The sequence below is a fragment of the Carassius auratus genome, chromosome 44 (genome assembly GCF_003368295.1).
Source record: "Carassius auratus strain Wakin chromosome 44, ASM336829v1, whole genome shotgun sequence".
Lineage (NCBI taxonomy): Eukaryota > Metazoa > Chordata > Actinopteri > Cypriniformes > Cyprinidae > Carassius > Carassius auratus.
In genome coordinates this window covers 869,655-892,191 of record NC_039286.1, presented here as the reverse complement: position 1 = coordinate 892,191, position 22,537 = coordinate 869,655, and the positions used below count along the sequence as shown (strand labels likewise).

At 38.4% G+C, this 22,537-nt stretch overlaps 1 protein-coding gene across 2 annotated transcripts; it reads right to left on the bottom strand.

Annotated features, from left to right (window-relative positions):
• Positions 1–17,993, bottom strand: LOC113062038 (zinc finger MYM-type protein 4-like). Of its 2 annotated transcripts, XM_026231545.1 has the most exons (29): positions 17,592–17,993; positions 15,726–15,971; positions 15,539–15,620; positions 15,062–15,274; positions 14,818–14,873; positions 14,581–14,709; positions 14,033–14,069; positions 13,603–13,810; positions 13,396–13,522; positions 13,062–13,277; positions 12,789–12,939; positions 5,236–5,351; positions 4,919–5,128; positions 4,577–4,727; positions 4,276–4,451; positions 3,983–4,151; positions 3,700–3,828; positions 3,531–3,559; positions 3,286–3,418; positions 3,031–3,140; positions 2,668–2,839; positions 2,343–2,549; positions 2,160–2,260; positions 1,923–2,052; positions 1,550–1,701; positions 1,349–1,463; positions 1,031–1,270; positions 837–954; positions 1–765 (listed from the first exon to the last, which is right to left on the bottom strand). In XM_026231545.1, the coding sequence occupies exons 1-29, from the start codon at positions 17,883–17,885 to the stop codon at positions 546–548; spliced, it is 4,437 nt and encodes a 1,478-aa protein (XP_026087330.1). In that variant the 5' UTR covers positions 17,886–17,993; the 3' UTR covers positions 1–545. The 2 variants fall into 2 exon arrangements, with proteins under 2 accessions (XP_026087330.1, XP_026087331.1); XM_026231546.1 differs by lacking the exons at positions 15,726–15,971; positions 17,592–17,993 and having other exon boundaries at positions 3–765; positions 15,451–15,562.
• Between the last annotated feature and the right edge of the window lie 4,544 nt (positions 17,994–22,537).

The following is a 22,537-nucleotide window of genomic DNA, read 5'->3' as shown; positions in this document are numbered from 1 at the left end:
ATATATTTGCTGCAGCATAACATCAGTTTTGATTGCCAAGTAGAAAATTAATTAGCAAGAAAACATACAATGTCTTTTCTAATTATACTGACATAGTTATAAAGTAAATTATTTCTAGAATCACCACCAGGGTGTCATGACAAAAAATTTGTAGGTTTATGCGTCAAGTGTTTCTGTGCAGATGTTTGTTCCTCTTTCAGACAACAAAGACGACTTAAATTTTTTTTATCCATAAAAAAAAAAAGAATAAATCAAGAGTCAATTTCAGGAACATTCCATGTATTTTGACCAACATGGCTTACAATGAAAAACAATTTTAATATCTTTCTTTTGGAATGATGCTGTCAATGCCATTAGTGTTTAAATATAATACAAAGGTGGTGACTTACAACAATCCCACTGTATAGTTGTATCCTCTTGTAACTAAAAGAAGATTGAAAATGAAAAAAAAATAAAAAAAAATGACTAACCACTTGCTTTCCAGCATTCAGACCAACAGTCAAAATCCCAGAGGACATATTCAAGTTTTTCTCAATATTGCGGTACTAAAATTGTGTGAAGTCTGAGTCACTGTCCGAATCCGTCTCATTGGGTGATTGGTCTCTCTCCAGGTACAGCTCTCTGACAGTAAGGATTCGTGTGAGCATGCTGTCCAGAGCCTCATCACTCAGTGAAGTGGTTGAGAACCATGTGGGACTGCTGGGTACACAGGAGCGCTCGGGGCTCAGGTAAAACTGGGTTGTGTCATGTCTTATGCCGGGCGAACTGGAAGAAACAACATAGTATGACAACCAAATACACCATGAATCATTTTATTAAACAAAATGCTGACGTACCATTTTAATAGATAGAACTCGTACAGCTTGACAGGACAGCGGAGGGGATTGTCTGAATTCTGCCGTATTTTTAGCACCCTTTGCTGTTCAGCTTCCTTCTTCTTTAGAGGGACACCGTCTAAATTGGACAAAGTGATTAAGTAGAAAAATAATTAACAAAAAACACATTATCGAAGGTATAACGGACCACTGACCCGTGCTTGTATCCTCTTTTGGGGGATAAAAACGCAGGAAAGACACTTTGTTGTTGGCCTGTCCTCGAGAGTAGCGTTTAATGTGGCCAAAAGAGATGCGACGGTGCTGCTCCACCGTCTTGAAGTTGAAGTACTTGGTGAAGAAATAGAGCAGCGTGTTGAGCAGCACACCTGGTGAAAACGCCCCCAGCTGCTTACAGTCCCACAGATGATACTCCTCCACGCGAGAATGAACGTAACCTGAGCAAACAAACAGACATGCTTGTGGAGCAGCAGCAAAACAAGCTCAGCACACATTTGTGTTTTTTAATTGCTCACCACTGGACAAAATAATTGGTTTCCACCCTCGGAGGATGTTGGTCAGCTCCTGGCAGAATTTGGCATAGAAGACATCTGCGAAGATGTTCTCCATCCGATTTTTCTCAAACAAGTACTACAAATATGAACGACACAAGATAAAACAAAAATGATATAACATGACTGAATGTGTTCAGTTTGTGTGGTTTCTTCTCATTTTACCTTCTGGATTCCCAAGCAGAGATAAAAGATGCTGTCAGGGCTGTATTTTTCTCCGTTGGGTCGACGCACTTCAGAAATGAACTTGCAGAGGCCGTAGCTTAGTTCAGCTGTGCAACACTTCAGCAAGTCCTCCTTTAGTGTCATACTTCGCACTAATGATAATGAAGTAGTGTTCAGTGCTCAAATGGCAGAAAATGATCTCATAATAAAAATAATGAACCAAAATATTTATTGTTGACTTATTTGATTATTCATTTTACCCAATATAATGTGGTATAGTATTGGTTCTGAATATAATATTTAACTGAATATAATATAACACAGAACTTGTTTTTGGGATGACATGTTGGATAAAATGCAAATGGAGGCTTACAGCTAAATTTGAGAGTCTCCATGTTGGGTTGGGCGTTCCTCCAGCGTACCCACTTCTTCCAGGCTTGGACTCCGTATTCATGTTGCAGTTTGGAGAGGCTGTTTTGAGTGGCTGATGCACACTTACTGTCCTACATTCCAACAAAACATACAATTCTAAGAAACTTAGCTTTCCATAATGATATGGTACATTAAGAGTTTGGTTGGTGGTCAAAAATAATCCTGCTTTAATTTTTACTTGTTTCTTCTCAAGCAAGCCATCGTGTCCTCTCTTGCGTGATCTCTGTTTGCCAGAGTTTATCTCCTTTTGCATTTGCTTTCTGAAAAGTTCAATTCTTTCTGAAATGTGAAAGGATTAAGAATGAAATATGAATCGAAGACAAAAAAAAAAATCTGTTTTGACCTCAGAAGAAGCTCTTACCGATTGGGAAATCTGCCTCCAAGTCCATCTGTGGCTCTTCTGCTGCGGTGGAGACAGGGGTCAGTGTGGCAGATCGGGATGGAGGCTTTTTCTCAGGCTCTGGAGTTTGATCCTGTGTCTGGGCAGAAGACACAGAGTCCTCCTCCCAACTCAGATTGCTAGATAGATCTTCCAAATCAAGGCCCTCCATTATGCTACCAGTCTGATCTGAGCAACAAAACAGGTGGCTTCAAAGATAAGCATGTGACCAAAACAATTAAATGTGCATTCGCAGTTTGTATTCTACAGCCTAAAGACCATAACCCTCAAATTTTCCATGATTTACCACTAGAGCTGATTTGTTTTTCCTCCTCTGCATCCTCAGCCACCATCTCTGCCATCATGAGGAGGTCGGCCTCCAGAGGGTCATCAGGGATCTTCTCTTTGATTTCCTGAATGGTCTTCACAATGTGCTCAGCACTGTCCAGAGTTGTAGGGAAGAACAAAGGCACCGGAACCTGCATAGAAGCTAGAATTACAACATAGTCTACAAAACTACATTGAGCCAGTGAGGCATCTGTCTATATATCTACTTTTAACAAGTTTAAAGGAGTATTCAAAGCTAAATACGCTTTTGTGATTTGCTGTTAACACAGAAAATAATTCTGACTCGGTTAGTAGGAGGAGGAAGGGTAGATAGCAGATGTACCGGAAGTGGAAGCCCCACAGACTGTGGAATGTATTGAGTGTAGAGATGCATGGGAACTGGCACATACACTGGTACTGGCACAGGTAGCACTATTACTTTAGGAGTACCATCTGCAAGATTTCAAAAAATAAAATAAAAAACGTCAGAATATAAAACAGTAGTTGTTAACTAAAGGATGAAACACAAAAGAGGAAGATTTTTCTGGAATAAGGTTGCTAAAAGTGAAGTCATTGTCACAGTGGAGCTGTTTAGTACCTATTTGTGTCTCAGCATCACAGATGTTGGGTTTACAGGACGTGGCTTTGTTTTTGCTCATGGACTTATAAGGCAATTCCTTGTCGTCATTTGGGGTTTTGGATAACAAACCAGAAGCTTTCACAGCTTGTCTCTATGAGCAGGGTAAAGAACAAGATATTTGTTTACAGCAAATCAGACTGATCCAGACACACTAATTCCAGAAACACTGCAATTTTCCTTTTTTTTTTTTTTTCTGAACTCACATTTCCTGTGACATTTACAGGAACAGAGCCTGCGGAAACACAGGGTTAAATGTGAATGATTTGAGCAAGAAACAAAGCATCTCAGTCTTTAATCATATGGATTATGCAAAAGTGTTCTGTTCAGGTTTAACATGAGGGTTAGATAGTTGATGCTTCTGAGGAAAATCACCTTTTGGATTTGTGCTTCCCAAAACACCTGGCTGTTCATTGGATGCACTTGAAAGCGAGGCGACTTTTGCAATGGGCTGTGTGCCCTCTTTAGTACTTCGAGGAACTGCAGAGGATACTGGGGCCACACCTGTGGAGACAGTGACAGCACAGGACTCCAGATGAAAGAAAATGAAACTTAGAGGATGTAATAACTTTAGCCAGCCAATTACAGATTCTATAGAACAAAGACTGGATGGGATAAAAGCAGACCAATACACCCAAATATCTGCAGGAAGACATACCTTGTTTGGCTAGAGATTTACTTGTAGCTTTGATCACGGCTCCAGTGATGCCCTGCAGACTGCAGAAGAACATCAAGCACCGCAGGCTGCAGAAATGCTTCATCTCACCCAGCCATTTCACAGTCTCAGTCATCTTTCTCATCTGCTTGCACATTGAGCACTTTATTTCCTGTCACAAGTGTGCAGCAGGAACATTTACTGTTACTTTCAGAGGCCACATCTGTTGCATGATGCCTTAAGTCTAATGCCTACATAACTAAACAGCTAAACAAACAAACTAAATCAAATATTACCTGACGGATCAACAAATTATGTTTTAACAAGCAATCTTTCCCACAGAACTCCTCTTGCTTGCCATCAAAGACATCCGTCACTACGGTCTTAGAAGTGCTGTTACAGTAGAAGCAGTTGCAACAGCGTTTCTTTCCCCAGCGTTTGAAGAGGCTATTCTCAAAGTGTGTCTTGCATCCTGTACAGAAAAGAAAACCACAAACACAAGGTCACATAAACAAACTGATATGGTCATTAGCTAAATATTAAAATACTGCCAAACAATAAAATAATAACAAGATCCTAGTTATGCTTATAACTTACTCTCACTGCAGAAAGAATGGTCAACCTTGTTTATCCTTCTCACTATTTTTAAAGTTTTATCAAGCTTGCAGTATTCGCAGCGAGCCTCCATGCGGTAGATCCTTCTGAACTCATCAATACAAGTGTCACCACAGAAAGCGTACATTTTCCTCTGAAAGATCAGATAAAAAAAAAATAATGTTACAAGCATCTACTCAACCAGGACATCAGGCAACTGAACATAAAACCATAGGTTGGTTAATAGTAATACTGACAAACCAAAATCAGGAACAAAAAAAATATTTGTAATTAAGTATTTGTAATGGGCCTAACAAAACAAGTAGGTCTAGTGAACAGGAGTACCCTAAACTCCAGCAGCTCTGGTCTGTGAAAGAATGAGCTCAGACACTGAAAGCAGGGGATCTTGGTGACTGTCTGCACTGGACCACTTGTAGTGCTAGTCTCCACTGATGAGCTGGAGTCTGAAGAAGACGGATTTGGGGTAGATGCGTTGCTACTTGTAGAGGTAACAGTTTTTACCGCCATTTTAGGTTTCGTCTTACTGAGGGACTCCTGAACCAAGCAAAAAGCAACAACACAAACTGACATCATTCAAATCAATCAGTACGACTACTACAATATTTTAAAGAAGATCAGTGGCAGGCATGACAGAACTGTACCTGATATGCTAGTACACAAGAATAAGAGCAGAAGTTCTGAACGGAGCCATCAAGCATGGATATGTGGTACTGAGGTACTAGTTTCAGCTTGCAGTTGTTGCATTCCACAGCAACATCTTGTTTGCATGCAGACAATAAAAGACATTCAAGTATACATTTTCCAAACGGAACAAAACAGTTGTAAATGTAAAACTGAATAAATTCATAAAAACTTAATTTTAGGGTCTAATCCTCACTATTAGCTAGTTGCTTATTAGCATGCATATGACTAGCATATTGGCTATTTATTAGTACTTATAAGGTAAATATTAATGCCTTATTCTGGATGACCGTATTCTACATCCCTTAATCCGACCACACGCCTAAACTACCCAACTATTTGCCTCAGTATGTTTACCGAGGCAAAAGTCACTGTATATAGTTAGAATTGGTCATCAAACTAAAGTATGATCAAATGCATTAACGAATAATTAAATTACATTTAAATTAATAAAATTAAAAAAGCTATGAAATTCGTTTTTTATATTTCAGAAAAAAAGTATATATATATCAATGTCAATGATTTGGTTTGATCAAATTGGTTCATCAAATATATATATTAGTAGTGCTGACTAAAATAATTAATCCAGTGGATTTTCTTATGCACAGGTGAATATTTATACCAGTGGATCCCAACCCTGGTCCTGGAGGCACCCCAACACTGCATGTTTTGCATGTCTCCTTAGTCAAACACATCTGATTCAGATCATCAACTCATTAGTAGACTCCAAGACCTGAAACTTGTATGTCATGCTGGGTATGCACCAAAATATTTTTTACATCTTATAAGATTTTCAAAATGTGATAGACCACAAAAAATAAAAATTCCTAGATTTAACCGTTTTGCTTCTATAGTGTGTGGTGTGCCATGATGTGACAGACAGCACACCACACACAAACAGATTTTCAGCCAGAGTCTCGACTGTTGTATACATTCGTGCTATTGCCACGAATCAACAAGCTGATCCTCCATCTCTGCTTTCCACATCAATTTCACTTTTTGCTGCGCCACGACTGCTTCCGTCTTCCATCATCTCGCTTTCTAACTGGATATTGTTTCGTTTCACGTGATCATGCATGTGTTTGTTCTCGGGGTTCCCCCCACACATCAGGATTTCTGATCGTAAATATTAAACATGTTGAATATTTACGATTCGCGATTGTGGTGGCTCTGACATTCTTCCGATCAGGTTCAGACAATCTTACACACCGAGGGAAAATCTGATAAAATAATCTGTAGAACCATCACGATAATCAGGACATAGCTAGCTCGTTTATCTTTTGGTGTGTACCCAGCATCAGAGAAAAGAGACTGGAGACAAAACTGTGTTGGGGTGCCTCATGATAGTATAGACTCTATACCAGGGTTCCTCAAATCTTGTCCTGGAGGGCCAGTGCGCTGCTGAGTTTAGCTCCAACCCTGATCAAACACACCTACCTGTGATTTTTTTTAATGATCTTGAATATATTGATTCACATGATCAGGTGTGTTTGATCAGGGTTAGAACTAAACTCCGCATATCATGAATTTAGCATTGTTTTTAAAAGAATAGTTTAATCAAAAAATAAAATGTAGTCACAATTCACACAAAATCAATTTACTCACCATCAAGTCTTTCCAAACCTGTATGACTTTCTTTTGTCTGTGGAACACAAAAGAAGATATTTAAAAAAATGTTTAATTTGTTTATACAATTAAAGTCAATGGAGTTTAATATTTTCTGTTGTGTTCCACAGAAATAATAAAAATCATACAGGTTTGGAACAAGCAATAATGATTTATCTCTCTCTCTATATATGCATTAAGTTGATTAAAAGACATAAAATAAACACTGTTCTTTTAAACTTTGTAAAATAGAAAACATTTGACTATAGACGTTTGAATGGTAGTTTATGTATTGGCTAATATCTTAAAGGACAAGGTATTAGTCAACAGAAGAGACAGACGGTTGAGCATGAGTGTTTTGTGTAATACTTGTTTATAGATCTGCTGTTTGAATTATTACTTGCCCCTAGGAAGGAATTTTTGCTTCCTGCCTATTTCTACTTTACATTTTCGTTGGCGTTTGTATTTTTGATTGCACTTACTAGTCATTTTAATTATTGCGCTCGGCTAAGAAGTGGCCTGTGTAATTTGCAATGTGCCCTTCCGGCATTAAAATTCAAACTGTGGTTTCGATTTGAGGAATTGTCCTGCTATAGGCTGTGATAATTAAAAGGCGGCCACAGCTGTTTTCACAGTGTCTTAGACTGTGTATTTATCTGATGTCTGTGCACTTACGCTGAAGCATCAGGGTTCAGCCTCCCTTGTGGGAAGACCAACGAGTGTAAAGACCTGTGACTTTACCTGCGTGACTTCACCGAGCAACGAAACCATCAAGGCACTTAAGTATATTTTTTATCTTCCCTATACAAACTCTCCTTTTCTGTCCTCTCTTTTCCATCTTTATCTCGTGTTATTTCAAACCATTCCAGTTGTCTCTCGCATGCAGACAGCAACACAATGTTGCTAACCTGCATCCTATCTCTACATCTTCTACTGCACCTCTTTCTTTCTCTGTAGGTCTTTGGAATTGTCAGTCAGCTGTCAACAAAGCAGACTTCATTTCTGCTTTTTCTTTAAACTCCACACTCAACATCTTGGGCTTGACTGAGACCTGGACACATTTTTTTTTTTTTCTCACACACCCCGTCAGGTTGGCCAGGGTGGGGGCACTGGTCTGCTCATTTCTCTTAAAGGGGGGGTGAAATGCTCGTTTTCACTCAATATCCTGTTAATCTTGTGTACATATAGAGTAGTACTGCATCCTTCATAAATCCAAAAAGTCTTTAGTTTTATTATATTCATAAGAGAAAGATAGTCTGTACCGATTTTTGCCGAAAAAACACGACCGACTGGAGGCGTGACGTGTGGGCGGAGCTAAAGAATCACGAGCGCGAATAGGCTTTTGCGTTGAGAGCGTTTGGAAGCTGTGACATTACCGTGAGGGAAAACCCATCACCCAAAACAAACCATGGCTTACAGTCAGATTCAGCCGTTTATTTATGACCCAGAATCAGATCCAGAGGCTGAAACTGAACGAGAGCAGCAGCAGCAACGACTCGCTCCGAGCGGGGCTCGAACCCGGGTCTCCGGCATGGGAGGGGACGCACTAACAAGGAGGCAGAGATATTTGAAGCAGTTTTACTCACCGCCTGCGGTTCTAACACACGATCGTGACCCTTTTTCCTTGGGATTGCATCATCCTTAAGAAATAAACGATACGCAAATCCGTCGTCAAACTGGGCCTTGTGAACAAGCATCTTCGAAATGCAGGGAACAAACAAAAACACTTGCACAACTCCGTTGTTGCTCTGTAAAAATCAACTCCATCCACTGGTCCCTTAATGCTGTTTTTTTTTTTGGTAATCTGTGCAGGGTTGTCTTGCCCTGGCAACCAAAAACACACTTCTTTTGTGACTTTTCGCGACGCTCTCGCTCTGATCAGTGAAATGTCTGTGCTGCTCAGCCTCGCTATACGGGAGCGCGCGCTTTTCCGGCAGAAGTGCCCTTAGCACCCATATAAGGAAATTCCGCTCCATCTAAAGTCACACAGAGCCATACTCAAAAAAAACTTTCCGAAACTTGTGACAAACTGGAAAGAGTATTTTGGGAACAAAAATACTCCTTCAAATGTACAACTTAATTTTTGAAACTTTGTCCATGTTTAGCATGGGAATCCAACTTTTTAACAGTGTAAAAAACTCAGTATGAATGAAATAGCATTTCACCCCCCCTTTAACTCTCTCTTATGCAATTATAACTCATTTGAATCTCATGTGATCACTGTCAAAGCTCCTATAAAACTACAAATTCTATCCACCTTCCTAGAGGAGCTGGATGGGCTGCTGTCCTCATTCCCGGAGGATGGCAGTCCACTTTTAGTCTTTGGCGACTTCAACATTCATCTGGACAAGCCTTATGCTACAGACTTCCATTCACACCTTGGTTCATTTAATCTCAAACGACTTACCACTACAAGCACACACAAAACAGGCAACAAACTGTTTTGCACATCCTAATTTGCACATGCAATTGTATTGCAGACAACATTCTGGTAAAACCCCTACATATCTCCGACCATTTCTTCATTACATTTAAACTTCATTTTGCTACCTGTGTTCCATCGACCCCCATACCAGTTACTTTTAGACAAAACCATAGACTGTATAAAAACATGGACGTAGTGTCCGTGACGTCACCCGTAGACTCCTAAAGAGCGTTTTTGAAGCTCAAAGTGTGCAGAGCGGGGCATCGAGATCTTGGCAGGGCGTCAACGCATGACTCTCCTGGACAATTGAAAATGGGCAAAAAGGCGGGATCTGGTTGCTGAAGATACATCTACCTAGCTCAACAGTGGTTACAGCAGCGGCAATCCACCTGTCACTAAAGTGACCACGCCCTTAATTATGCAGATCTTTAAGGCTTAATATAATTTCACGAGAGAGAACGGGAGGTTGCTTCTCGGACAAAACCTATGCTCCCTCTCCTCCTCCCATCTTTCCCCCTCCCATAGTATCCTCCTCTCTTCCCTCACCTAACCATCTCTTGTCTCTGGATCTGAATGCAGGAACTGACACTTTATGCTCCATTTTAACCTCTCATCTAGATATTTGTCCTCTCTCCTCCAGGCCAGTGTGTGCTACCCCTTCTAACCCCTGGCTATTTGATGTTCTTCATGAGCATCGGCCCAAAGTCAGGGCAGCAGAGAGAAATTGGTGCAAATCAAAAGATCTGTCAGACCTTGGTATGTATCAAACCTTCCTTTCTTCTTTCTCCATACTGCCAAATCTTTATACTTCCACAATATGGGTAACAGTACCCCAGACACATGTAATCTCTTCAAAACATTTAATTCTCTCCTCAGTCCCCCTCCACCACTTCCCATCACTTCTATAACAGCCGATGATTTTGCCACATTCTTCACAGACAAAACCAGAACAATCAGTAGTCAATTCTCACCAAAAACACATAGGACCTCACAGAGGACCTCAAACCAACCACACCCAACCCTAAAACTCCTGTCTTCTTCACATCTTCTCCTCTCCAGCCACCCTACAACATGCCCTCTTGACCAAATCTCCTCACACCTCCTACAAGCAATTTCTCTCTCCGACACTTTTACCAGCACACACACACATTATCAACACATCTCTCCTCACAGGCACCTTCCCCACTGCATTCAAGCAGGCTCGGATAACACCACTGCTTAAAAAAAACCTACATTAAACACTTTACTTAGGGATAGCTACAGACCTGTCTCTCTCATTCCATGCATAGCAAAAACCCCCGAAAGAGTTGTTTTCAACCAGGTATCATTGTTTCTCTCACAGAACAACAAACTGGATGCTAACAAATCAGGTTTTAGGAGTGGCCATTCAACTGAGACTGTACTACTGTCAGTCACGGAAGCCCTGTGGATTTGCAAAAGTTGATTCCAGATCATCAGTTCTTATTCTGCTGGATCTAACTGCTGCTTTTGACTAGGGTTGGGTATCGATTGGGTTTTATTCGATATCGGTGCCATTTCAGAACTTTTAAAACTATACCGGTGCCTAAACGGTGCCTGAACCGAAACTTATATAAAAATAAATTAATTAATTAAATTAAAACACACCTAAAAAGGATAACATTAAAGAACATTATAAAAGATTTAACATAAATCCATAGCATTCACATGCTCCTTGGATGCCCTCATTTCCCAAGCTTCCCTTACTCTAAGGCTAATAAATGTATTTCACAATCTGGGTCATTATTTAATACAAAACCACACATAATGTTTCTACTGTATCTCTGTCAATCACTCTGATATTTTGTTAAAATGTGTGTTGTCTGTCACTGTCTTTAATCAGTTCTGTGAATGACTGTATGCCCGTTCTTTATAAAGTAGCAACAATGTCGTTTGTAAAGTACAGTCTTAGACACATTAGTATTTTAACCCCAGAAAAGGGGTTTAGGCCAGTTATTTATAAACACACAACTCGTGTCCTCTGTTTGTTTTCCAGTCCGCTCGTGCTGCTCCGCGCGGTCTGTGGATTAAAGAGCGTGCTGAAAGACGGAGAGAGGACAGATCTGCCGCCGTTTTAATATGAAATTTAAGCGGACTGACTCTGAAGCGATTACGAATTTGTGTACAGTTTATGAAGCCATGCTAAAAAAGCCTAGCGACGCCCATGCTTCGTGTGTACATTTCGGAGAACCAAGACAAATATTTTAATCGATTGCTCAGGCATTTAATAGGCACCAAAATGAAGCACTGAAATCTGCGTGCTGATTCGGTTCTGTGCATACCGGTTCCATAGGTACCGGTGCCATATTGGTACTGGGTTTCGGTACCCAACCCTACTTCTGACACTGTCAATCATCAGAGCCTTCTGTCTGACCTCTCACCACTGGGCATCACAAAGATTCCACTTCCTGGTTTGAATCCTATCTCACTGGTCATTAGGGTCAGCAGGGATCAGTTCTTGGACCCCTCCTCTTCTCCATATACACAACATCACTGGATCCCAACATACATGCACATGGATTCTCCTACCATTGCTATGTTGATGACACACAGCTCTATCTTTCACTCCAACCAGATGATCCAATGGTAGCTGCACATATCTTAGGCTGCCTGGCGAATATCTTGGCATGGATGAAAGAATATCATCTACAGCTCAACCTGGCAAAGACTCAGCCTCTTGTCTTCACAGCCATTCCAACCGTACAGTATGATTTCTCCATCCAGCTAGGTTCTACAATTACCCCATCAACCTTTGATGACCAGCTGACCTTCAAAGACCACATTGCAAAGATTGCTCGATCTTGCAGGTTTGCATTGCACAACATCACAAAGAGCCCACGTTACACCTCTCTTGATCTCCTTACACTGGCTACCGGTTGTGGCTCGCATCAAGTTCAAGACATTGATGCTTGCATAAAGAACAGTCACAGGCTCAGCACAAACCTATTTCCAGTCACTACTACGAATCTACATCTCCAGAAGTCTGAGATCCACTAGTGAGTGATGCCTCGTGGTACCATCACAGAGATGCTCAACATTACTTTCCAGAACATTCGCGTTCACCATTTCTGGTTGGTGGAATGATCTTCCCACCCCTATACGGAATGCGGAACTTTCAAACGACAGCTGAAAACTCATTTCTTTCAAAGCTACTTGACTTTATCATTAATTTTTTTTTTTTATAAAAAATATTATCTCTCTTTATTAATTTCTTCTCTTTCTAGCTTGTACTTATTTGAACAATGTATAAACTTGGTATTACAAGCACTTTCACATGTCTGTTTGCCTCTTTAAGAAGAATCAATTTATGTATCCCCCAATTGTTAGTCGCTTTGGATAAAAGCATATGCAAAATGACTAAATATAAAATGTAAAGAAAGTACTTGCACTCTGACTTTAAACCTTGTATCTGCACCTCACTACAATTAAATACACTGGGTTGTGTTGTAAATGTGATCAAAGTACCTGACGAACTGCCAGTCTGGACTTTACTCGCCATGACACAGGAAGTGGAGCAGAAAAGCTCCCTGATGCCCTCTGAGTTTGGACTGTCCACTGCATCTGCAGCTGGCCGCAGGGCATGACACATTTTGCAGGTGACAAGTTTCAGACTCCTCTAAAAGTAAAGATGAGTTTATACAGCTTATTTATACTTAAAATTCACCACAAAAATGACCCCCCCCCCAAAAACAAAGAATTATATGTTAATGAGTATTATTACTATTAATTTGCGGTCACCTTTTTGTAAGCTGTGAGGCAGTTTTGACTGCAGAACTTCATAACTCTGTCCTCCATCCACAGGGACGGACACTGACCATCTATGCCATAGCAATATCCTCCACAGTTCACACAGCTGTTCATGTTCAGCTTATTGGAGGAGCGGAACTGACTGAAGCAGCTGTCACTGCACAGCTTATGGATAGAGCCCATGTAATTCACCTCATGACTATGAGTCTATGAGAAACAGCAATATTGGATCTTTAAAAACTCAGACAATTACAGCAACAAAATATGCATTTATAATTTCCGACTGAGCACACAAGAATATTCTTCAGCACAGATGTCTACTCACCACTCCTTTCTTCTGACACACACTGCACTTGAAGTTTAAAGCATTGCGGCATTTCTGACTGCAGAACTCCTTTACAGTCCCTGACATGTCTACCAGGGCAATTTTGATATTCTCATCACAAATCTCTCTGAAAAGAAAAAATATACATTAAGTCAAATCCATTCCGGTAACATACAACTACAGCTGAATGAAATGTTGTAAACATACTTCAGGCAGCAGTGACATGTTTTCTTCTTGGAGCCGCAGAGACATTGAGGTGAGCAGTAAAGTCTAGAAGAGCCACTACGCTGGAATGCTGTATGACCCTTCAGCATGACCTTATTACAGGCTGCGCACAACACACCATGTCGTTTTAAAGTATGAATGGATTTAGCTGGGATTGATGGTGGCTTTTCTGGGATGCCTACTGGAGCTCCTGTGACATGAAGATGTAAGAATACAAAAACTGATTTCAGACACTTAAAAGAACAGCTCACCCAAAAATGTGTTTTAATTCAGTTTGAAGGATGGTTACTGTGAACTTTATGACAGAAAGTCATACAGGTTTGGAACAAATGTATTAAAAAATATATAATGCTTACGACCACCATAATGCTTATACTGATGGATGCAGCATTTACAGCAACATAAAACGCACCTTTTATCTTGACATCATCTGGTGTTTGGTCAAAATCCTGAAAGCATGAACATATTGGGATAATCCATAATTGTTGATTTACAGAAATGTGTGTAATAAACAGTAATGGATAACAGATGGTTGACATCAGAGAATAAATAAGGAAAACTAAAATGCATATAGTTTGCATACTTTTTACTCTAATTAACTGCCATATATGCTGTCACATCTTCTATTAAATAGAAAGAAGAAAGAAGAATAAAAATATAATTAAAATGTAATTTAATCCTGTGATGGCAAAGCTGTTTTTTCAAGTGTCACAGGATCCTCCAGAAATCATGCAAATATGCTGACTGCTGCTCAACCATGATACGTATTTTAGGATTATTTGATTAATATAAATTAAACAAAAAAAAAAAAAAAGGTTTTACTGGCTTCAAACTTCTGAACAGTAGTTTTGGTTGTATATATTATGTAATTTAATGACCAAAAAAAAAAAAAAAGTACTTTAACCTATCATTTGGTTAATTTAAATTTCAGTATAGTTCATTAACTTCTTGAGTAAGCACCTCATCATCCTTGATGTTACCCATTGGGGAATGTTGAGCTTTCTTGCACTCCTCATCCATAGGTTCATCCTTGATCTTCAAAGGCATTATGACAGAGGGCTGGGTTGCTTTAACTCTTTTGTCATCAGCCTGGATAGAAAAAATAGATATTATTTTTTTAGAAGTGCTCTATGGGCTAGCAAACAAAATGAAACTCATTTGCCTTTAGTGGTTAACATAAAACGTCACTGTGCTCACCATTACAGCAGACGATTCCATAGTCCGGCATTTTATGTCTTTGGCTCTCTGTGTTTCTATACAATCAAATCAAACATTATCACACTTATCGTGAATTTAATAATTTGGTTTAATGTATAGACAAAACAAGCAGACTTTTGAATCAACTACCAGCAAAGTCCAGGCTAAACAGCAAAATTGTGACCACTTTGATTAGGACAGAGTGTTAAGTACACAGTTTTACTAAGAACATCTGTTTAATTACGTGAATCTTCTGGTCCATCCGCTTCCGTTATCCCAATGTAATCCTCATTCTGTTCCAGTGCCATTTCATTAGTGTCCTCAACTTTAGTGATCACAAGCTCTTCTGAACACTGGGCCATGTCCTCTTCCTGGTACATGTCCAGATATCCTTTGGAATCCTCACTGGCCACAAAGTCACCTGCTGCAGACATGTAGTCCAGCCCAGAGTTCTCACCTGAAATTGGGAAATGACGACATTTATCCATTTCACATATTAAATTTAGGTTACCAGTCACAGAAAAATAAGTCATGTTCTAAAAAGAACTTCTAAATGAGAACTAATATTTCAATATAAAACACATAATTAACATAACCGTCTAAACTCAAAGGAAATGGAAGACAGGCAGTTACTTTATGTCTACTTCACCGTCAGGATGCAGGATGGCAACTAAATTTGGAGAGGCTAAACTCACAGGAACAAAACTAAAATCCTGCTTGCCTTCTGAATAAGCACCAGAATCCATGTTGGCGTTTACATCATAACATTCTTCCATTTGTAGCACAGCTTCAGCAGGATCATTCTGTCAGAAAACATTTAGTGGAGCAACATAACAGCTGTGATTTAAAAGTTAAACAGCACAACCTGTTCATTTTCAAACTGTGTGTCAAGCTATTTGAGGACTTGCCATTTGGTAGTGCCGTGTGGGTGGAAGAGCATAGTAGGACCCAGAGGAAGATAGATATGTAGATGGTTCTGTAGGTGGATTTGTAACATTCAAAATGAGTTGACCATGTTGTTCAGGGGAGGTTCTGGGGTTCTTTTGTTTTCCTGAAGTTGACTCAAAATCATCTGCATAATACACTTCATCATCTTCTTCTTCTATGTCCCAACTGTTGTCTGCTGACAGGGCGTCTGGTTCAATCACAGTCTCCTAAAACAGCAGCAGACAGTATTAAAGGAATCGTTCAAAAAAAAAAAAGCTTGCTGAAAGAGTTTGTTTCATCATCAGAACAGATTACGAGAAATTTAGCATTACATTGTTTGCTTACCAGTGGATCATCTGCTGTGAATGGGTGGTGTCAAGAGTGGGAGTTCAAAAGGCTGACAAAAACATCCCAATCAATCAATTAACCTTTTGCGAAGTGAAAAGCTGTGTGTTTGTAATAAATTATATAAAAAAAAAATTCTTATATATCTTCAACCATTGCTTTCAGCTATAACACAATAATACTGCTGTCTCTGGTGTAAAAAACAAAACAAAAACAAATGTATTAGTATGCACAGATCAAGCACCGTTTACAAACAAAAACAATCCAAAAGATTTCTAAACTAATGCAGATGTAAGAGGACAACAGGAAAGAGTTTTCACTGGACGAAGCATTATTATGGATTATGTACTGTTATTTTGGCCAGAAGCAACGTTTTTAAAGTTTTTTTTCCTATGTATGCACAGCTTTTTACTTCACAAGACACTGATCAATTTTCTTTGCGATGCTTTTATCAGCCTCATTCACTGTAGAGGATATTTCATATATGGCCTCATTCACTGTAAAGGATCCACTGGTGAGAAAATGACTTAATGCTAAATTTCTCTAAATCTGGTCCTACATTTTTTAATAACCCGAGGGTCAGTTAATTTAAACTTTTGGTTTTAAGGCACAGCAAAAGGACCAAATGGACCATTGTCACTCTTTCTACAATTTCCACTTGAGACATAGGTGGCGCTTATTCACTTATAAGTCTGCAAAAGCAAGTAAAGCAAGAAGACGCCTTGTGCACCTGCCTGCGAACGCGCGCAGAAGCACACGCTCAGGAGAGTTCGAACAGTTCATACCTTGAGTGAATAGGGGTAAAAACAGATATAAATATTGTAGTTTCTTGCACAGACTGATTGTTTTGTGTCTTTACACATCAATGTATCAATGTATCGTCACAAGTCCGAAAGGTTTAAATTAGTTTTGTTTGTGTACATATATATATATATATATATATATATATATATACATATATATATATATATATATATATATATATATATATATATATATATATATATATATATATATATATATATATATATAGATAGATAGATAGATAGATAGATAGATATATAGATATACAATTATTGTATTTTTTAGCCGCGATTCCCATCCACTTACATTATAAGACTTAAAATGATTCAAAACAACTAAAAAATAAATTTCGTCCTTATCTAAATCACCCCACAACAACAATTATAATTATTTTATTTTTTATCTTTGAAGAACCGGTTTTTCTACTGCCTTGAAAAATCTATTTTAGTAAGCGAAAAGACAATTTCTATACATTTTAGGTGAACTCCATCAGACCCAGCTGTTACAAATAAATAAAAAATCAATATATACTCTTCATTCAATATAGATTACAATGTTCTGTTATTTTGACTTTCTCAAGAGTCTGGAGCTCAAGCTTTCTGTCGCATGATGACGTTTCCGAGTAGTAAAATCACGCGTGAACTGACGCCAATGTTTGTTTCTAGTCCAGCTGCTGACGATCTGTCATTTTTACATACCTCCGCTCTTTGTGAAACAAACATGGGAACCGCTGATGATTTAAGTAAGACTTGATTCCCACGGATGGATTTAAAATCATCAGAGGAAAAATGTTCACTGCAGACCCTCCATACTTTGAGTAACCTCATGGGTGTGTTAATATCCATCTGAAGAGCAAGCAACCATAAATGCAGTCTATCTGGCTCAAACGTTGGGAATCGGTGAAAAGTCAATTTTCCCGTTTGAGTTGACGCGCGTAGTCTTACGCTTTTAAACAGGTTGCGGCATCCAGGATAGGCACATGTAAGCACCATTTTTGAGGAAAAAAAAACAGTTACAAATGAATTAATAAAACCAAGCCACCTCCCCAGACAGTAAAAGAAACCGTCCCGCACAAGCGTCCTCCCTCTCTGTAAACAACAATGGCGTCAGTTAACGCGAGATTTTGCTAGGGCGCGTGCGTCATCATGCGACAGAAAGCTTGAACTCCAAACTCGTGAACGCAACATTTTAACAGAAAACGAACATTTTAATTGAAAAGAACAACATATTATACAGTTGTTTATTTTGATAGGAAAATTCCATATACATAAAAAATGGACTCAAAGTAAACCAAATTTTACATTTTATAAATGACCAAGTTATATGTAAATCTCTAGCAAACAACAACAACAAGAAAAACTGAAAACATTTAATGCTTTTAAAGTTTTATTTTTTTATTTTTCTCTCTGGCAGCTGATGTTAATTTGATTATATGGATATGTAATACCTCATGTTCTTGTGTCATTGAATTAATAAAGCATAAAAAAAGAACGCAAAGCTTTGTGAAGATGTGTTTTCTGCAAAAAGGGAAACAAGAACATTCTGAATTCTTTATCCACAATTGTAAATCGTAATTGAAAAAGAAAATCCTAATTTTAATTTACACATTAAAAGAAATGAGAAAATAACTTTTTTTAACTTTACATTTATCAGATTAATGATTTTTAATGCACCAAATGTATATTAATTGATTATAAATATATATATTTTATTTTTAATATTATTATATTTGTTTCTCCAAGTATTTGAGTTGACATTACTGATTTGTTATTATTGCCTTTCTATCTTCATTTTTTAAAAGATTGCAATAGAAAAAAAAAAAAAGAAGACTCCGATCAGTGTGTACAGGGAAACATTAAGACTGTAAGGGGCCCCTGGGCTTTACCTCTTGACGGGCCCTTCATCCATAAGAACTACAGCCTACATTCACTCAATATACATAATCACAAAGCACAAGTTATCACCATTAAATTTTGCAGTAATAAATGACTCAAAGATAGGTCTGCCACACAACATATACAACTCACTGCGTGAACTATATGCATAATCAGACACACTACTCATAAATATAAAAATGTGTGACATTAAATTATGTGTATTAATGTTGGTTAAATGCATTATGAACTTACATGAAATAAAAGGTAAAGTAAATCTACACCTTTACAAAACATTCTGTGCACATTTATTCACACCTTCACAAATATGTCTTCTGCTTGTTGATCTTTCTATCAGGCTGGCAATTTCTTTTAAGTTTTTACAAATCTTACATAGAATCATCAAAGCTGTATTTGACATTTCTCAACAGAACAGCAGTAATGACCTTGTGAACTTCTTTACTTCCAAGATCAATACTATTAGACATAAAATTATAACCAATGCAAGTTATGCAACATGTGAAGAACCAAGCAGTAAAAGGCAAGAACACAGGATTTTCAAAAAAAATAAAAATAATTATAATTATAATAAATTTATTTATTATAAAAAAGCCAAGTTATACAAATCGAAAAAACTCCAAATCTGAAACTAAATAAATCCAAACCTGGGCCAAACAAAGAGTCAACTAAAAAATACAAGCATAACACCCTAAATGAAACACAAGGAACATTTATATAGGCTACAACAAATAATAGTCCATTATACACACTGGGGGTAACACGAAACACATTATTTTACACAGTTAAAATTTATCAGTTAACTCTATTTAAGAAAAAGTAATCACAACACACACAAAATCTGATAGAAAATAAACTAGTATCAAATGCACAAATAATAACAAACAAACAAACAATCTTACACCATGACCAAATCATTCAAGGCCTGATGAAACTTACCAAATCACAAAACTAACGGAGTGAATAGATGATATAAAAACTCGATGACTAGTAATTTCCTACTGCTGAATTCTGAACAAAACAAAGGAGGGGTTAATTATCAGACCTAAATCTTCTGCATTTAATAATCTGGCTGCGCTTTATTTTATTTATCATCAATTAGAAACTTAGGTGTGCTTTTGAATAGCAATCACTCCTTTGAAAGCCACATTTCTAGCATTTGTCAAACCTAATTTTTCCATCTTAAAAATATATCTAAATTATAACTTCTACTATAAATGTCAAATGAAGAAATGTTATAGGGATGGTTCACCCAAAAATGAAAATTAACCCATGATTTATTCACCCTCAAGTCATGTTAGATGTATATGACTTTCTTCTTTCAGATGAATCCAATCAGAGTTATATATATATATATATATATATATATATAAAAAAATAAAATGTCCTGGCTCTTCCAAGCTTTATAATGGAAGTGAGACCTTTTTTAATATAAATCTGATTACCTAGGATGGCTTGAGGGTCAATGAATTATGGGGTAATATTTGGGTGAACTATTCCTTTAATTCATGCGTTCATGACCTCAAGGTTAGATTATTGTAATGCTTTATTGGATGGTTGCTCTGCTGGCTGCTTAAACTCCAGAAAAGCGGTACCAGATCCAGTCCGTATCCATATATGGTCACTGCAGTTACACAGATCCAGTCTCCATCCAGACCAGATGGGATCAGCACCTGGAGAAAACCTCTACAGCCCTGAATGTCAGCAGACACCATGTCAACTAGATGACCCCCAGAGACAGAACCACTGCCAGTGAGATCCGGTTACATCGAATGATTCGTTCGCGAACCGGACATCACAAACTGCTTTGTTTTGAACTCTCTCACAACAGACACGGAAGAGAAGACAATGCTGAATAAACTCGTAGTTTTTGCTATTTTTGGACCAAAATGTATTTTCGATGCTTCCAAAAATTCTAACTGACCCTCTGATATCACATGGACTACTTTGATGATGTTTTTCTTACCTTTCTGGACATGGACAGTAGAGCGTACGCACAGTTTCAATTGAGGGACTGAGAGCTCTCGGACTAAAATCTAAAATATCTTAAACTGTTCCGAAGATAAACAGAGGTCTCACTGGTTTGGAACGACATGAGGGTGATTTATTAATTACATCATTTTGATTATTGGGTGAACTAATCCTTTAAGACCATTGATCGAATATAAAAAAAAGGGGTATTTCTTTTGGGGGGTGGGGGGGTATGTGGGTCCTTTAGCTAATTTTACATGATTCAAAAATTTGCTTAATTTTTAAAAAGGTTTTTATATAATGAAAAATTAGCCTTATTAAAATGAACTGGCAGGGGAGCACCAATAATCCCTTCAGCAGTCCGAACCGTTCTATGTAGTCTTCTGATGGCTGATTTTGTAGCTGAACCAAACCAGTCAGTTATTGAAGTGCACAGGACAGACTCGATGGCTGAGTAGAACTGTTTCAGCAGCTCCTGTGGCAGGTTAAACTTCCTCAGCTGGCAAAGGAAATACAACCTTTGTTGGGCCTTTTTAACAATGGAGTCAATGTGATTGTCCCACTTCAGGTCCTGAGAGATGGTGGTTCCCAGGAATCTGAATGATTCCACTGCAGCCACAGTGCTGTCTATGATGGTGAGTGGGTTAAGTGCAGGGGGGTTTCTCCTGAAGTCCACTATCATCGCCACTATTTTGAGTGTGTTCAGCTCCAGATTGTTAAGACTACACCAGACAGCCAGCTGCTCAACCTCTTGTCTGTAAGCAGACTTGTCACCACTGTTGGGAACGTTACTTTAAAAAAGTAATTAGTTATAGTTACTCACTACTTGTTCCAAAAAGTAATTGAGTTAGTAACTGAATTACTCTATAATAAAAGTAACTAGTTACCAGGGAAAGTAACTATTTGTGTTACAGTAAAAAAAAAAAAAAGTTGCTATATGTCAAAGATTCTTTTTTTTTTTTTTTTTTGCAGTTTTCACAAGTCAGTTGAAATGAGTAGAACAGACAGGGGTTCGTACATAGCTTTCGATATTTATTGCACGTCATCAGACAGCAAGAGCTTTATCCTGCACTTCAAGTATTATCTTTGTAAGAAAAGTGTTTCTGGCCACTAGCTTTGTAGATGCGTGTGTCACACATTACATGTACACATTACATGCACGTTCTTGCCTTTGACCACAATGAATTTGAAGTAGTGCTTATATCTCCACCTTGAAAATGCCAACTTTTCATTGGATTGCTCCTGACTCACCATTTCTGCTACTGCTGCGAATCTTTGTGAAGCTGTTGCGTGTGTGTGTGTGTGTGTGTGTTTGGCGCCGCTGGCGCATGTGCCGGCATGTGTGTAAAAAAACTGACTCTGATTGGCTACCATGAAACACATGACTCTGCCTTAGCCAATCATAATCGCTTACCTCGTTATTAACCCACCTGCTTACTTGCTGTGTGTGTGACAGTGTGAGCCAGGGGTACGTTCGGATTGCATAGTTTATTAAATCAATGCTTAGTAACGCACCGCATTTAACGTTCAGTAACGTTGATGGCGTTGTAACGATGGGAAAAGTAGTTAGTTATATTACCCCGTTACTGAAAAAATTACGTCGTTACCTAACGCCGTTATTTTAAATGCCGTTATTCCAAACACTGCTTGTCACCATCCTGGATGAGACCAATGACCGTAGTGTCGTCTACAAACTTCAGGAGCTTGTCAGAGGGGTCTTTAAAGGTGCAGTCATTGGTGTAGGAGAAGAGCAGTGGGGAGAGAACACATCCCTGAGCGAC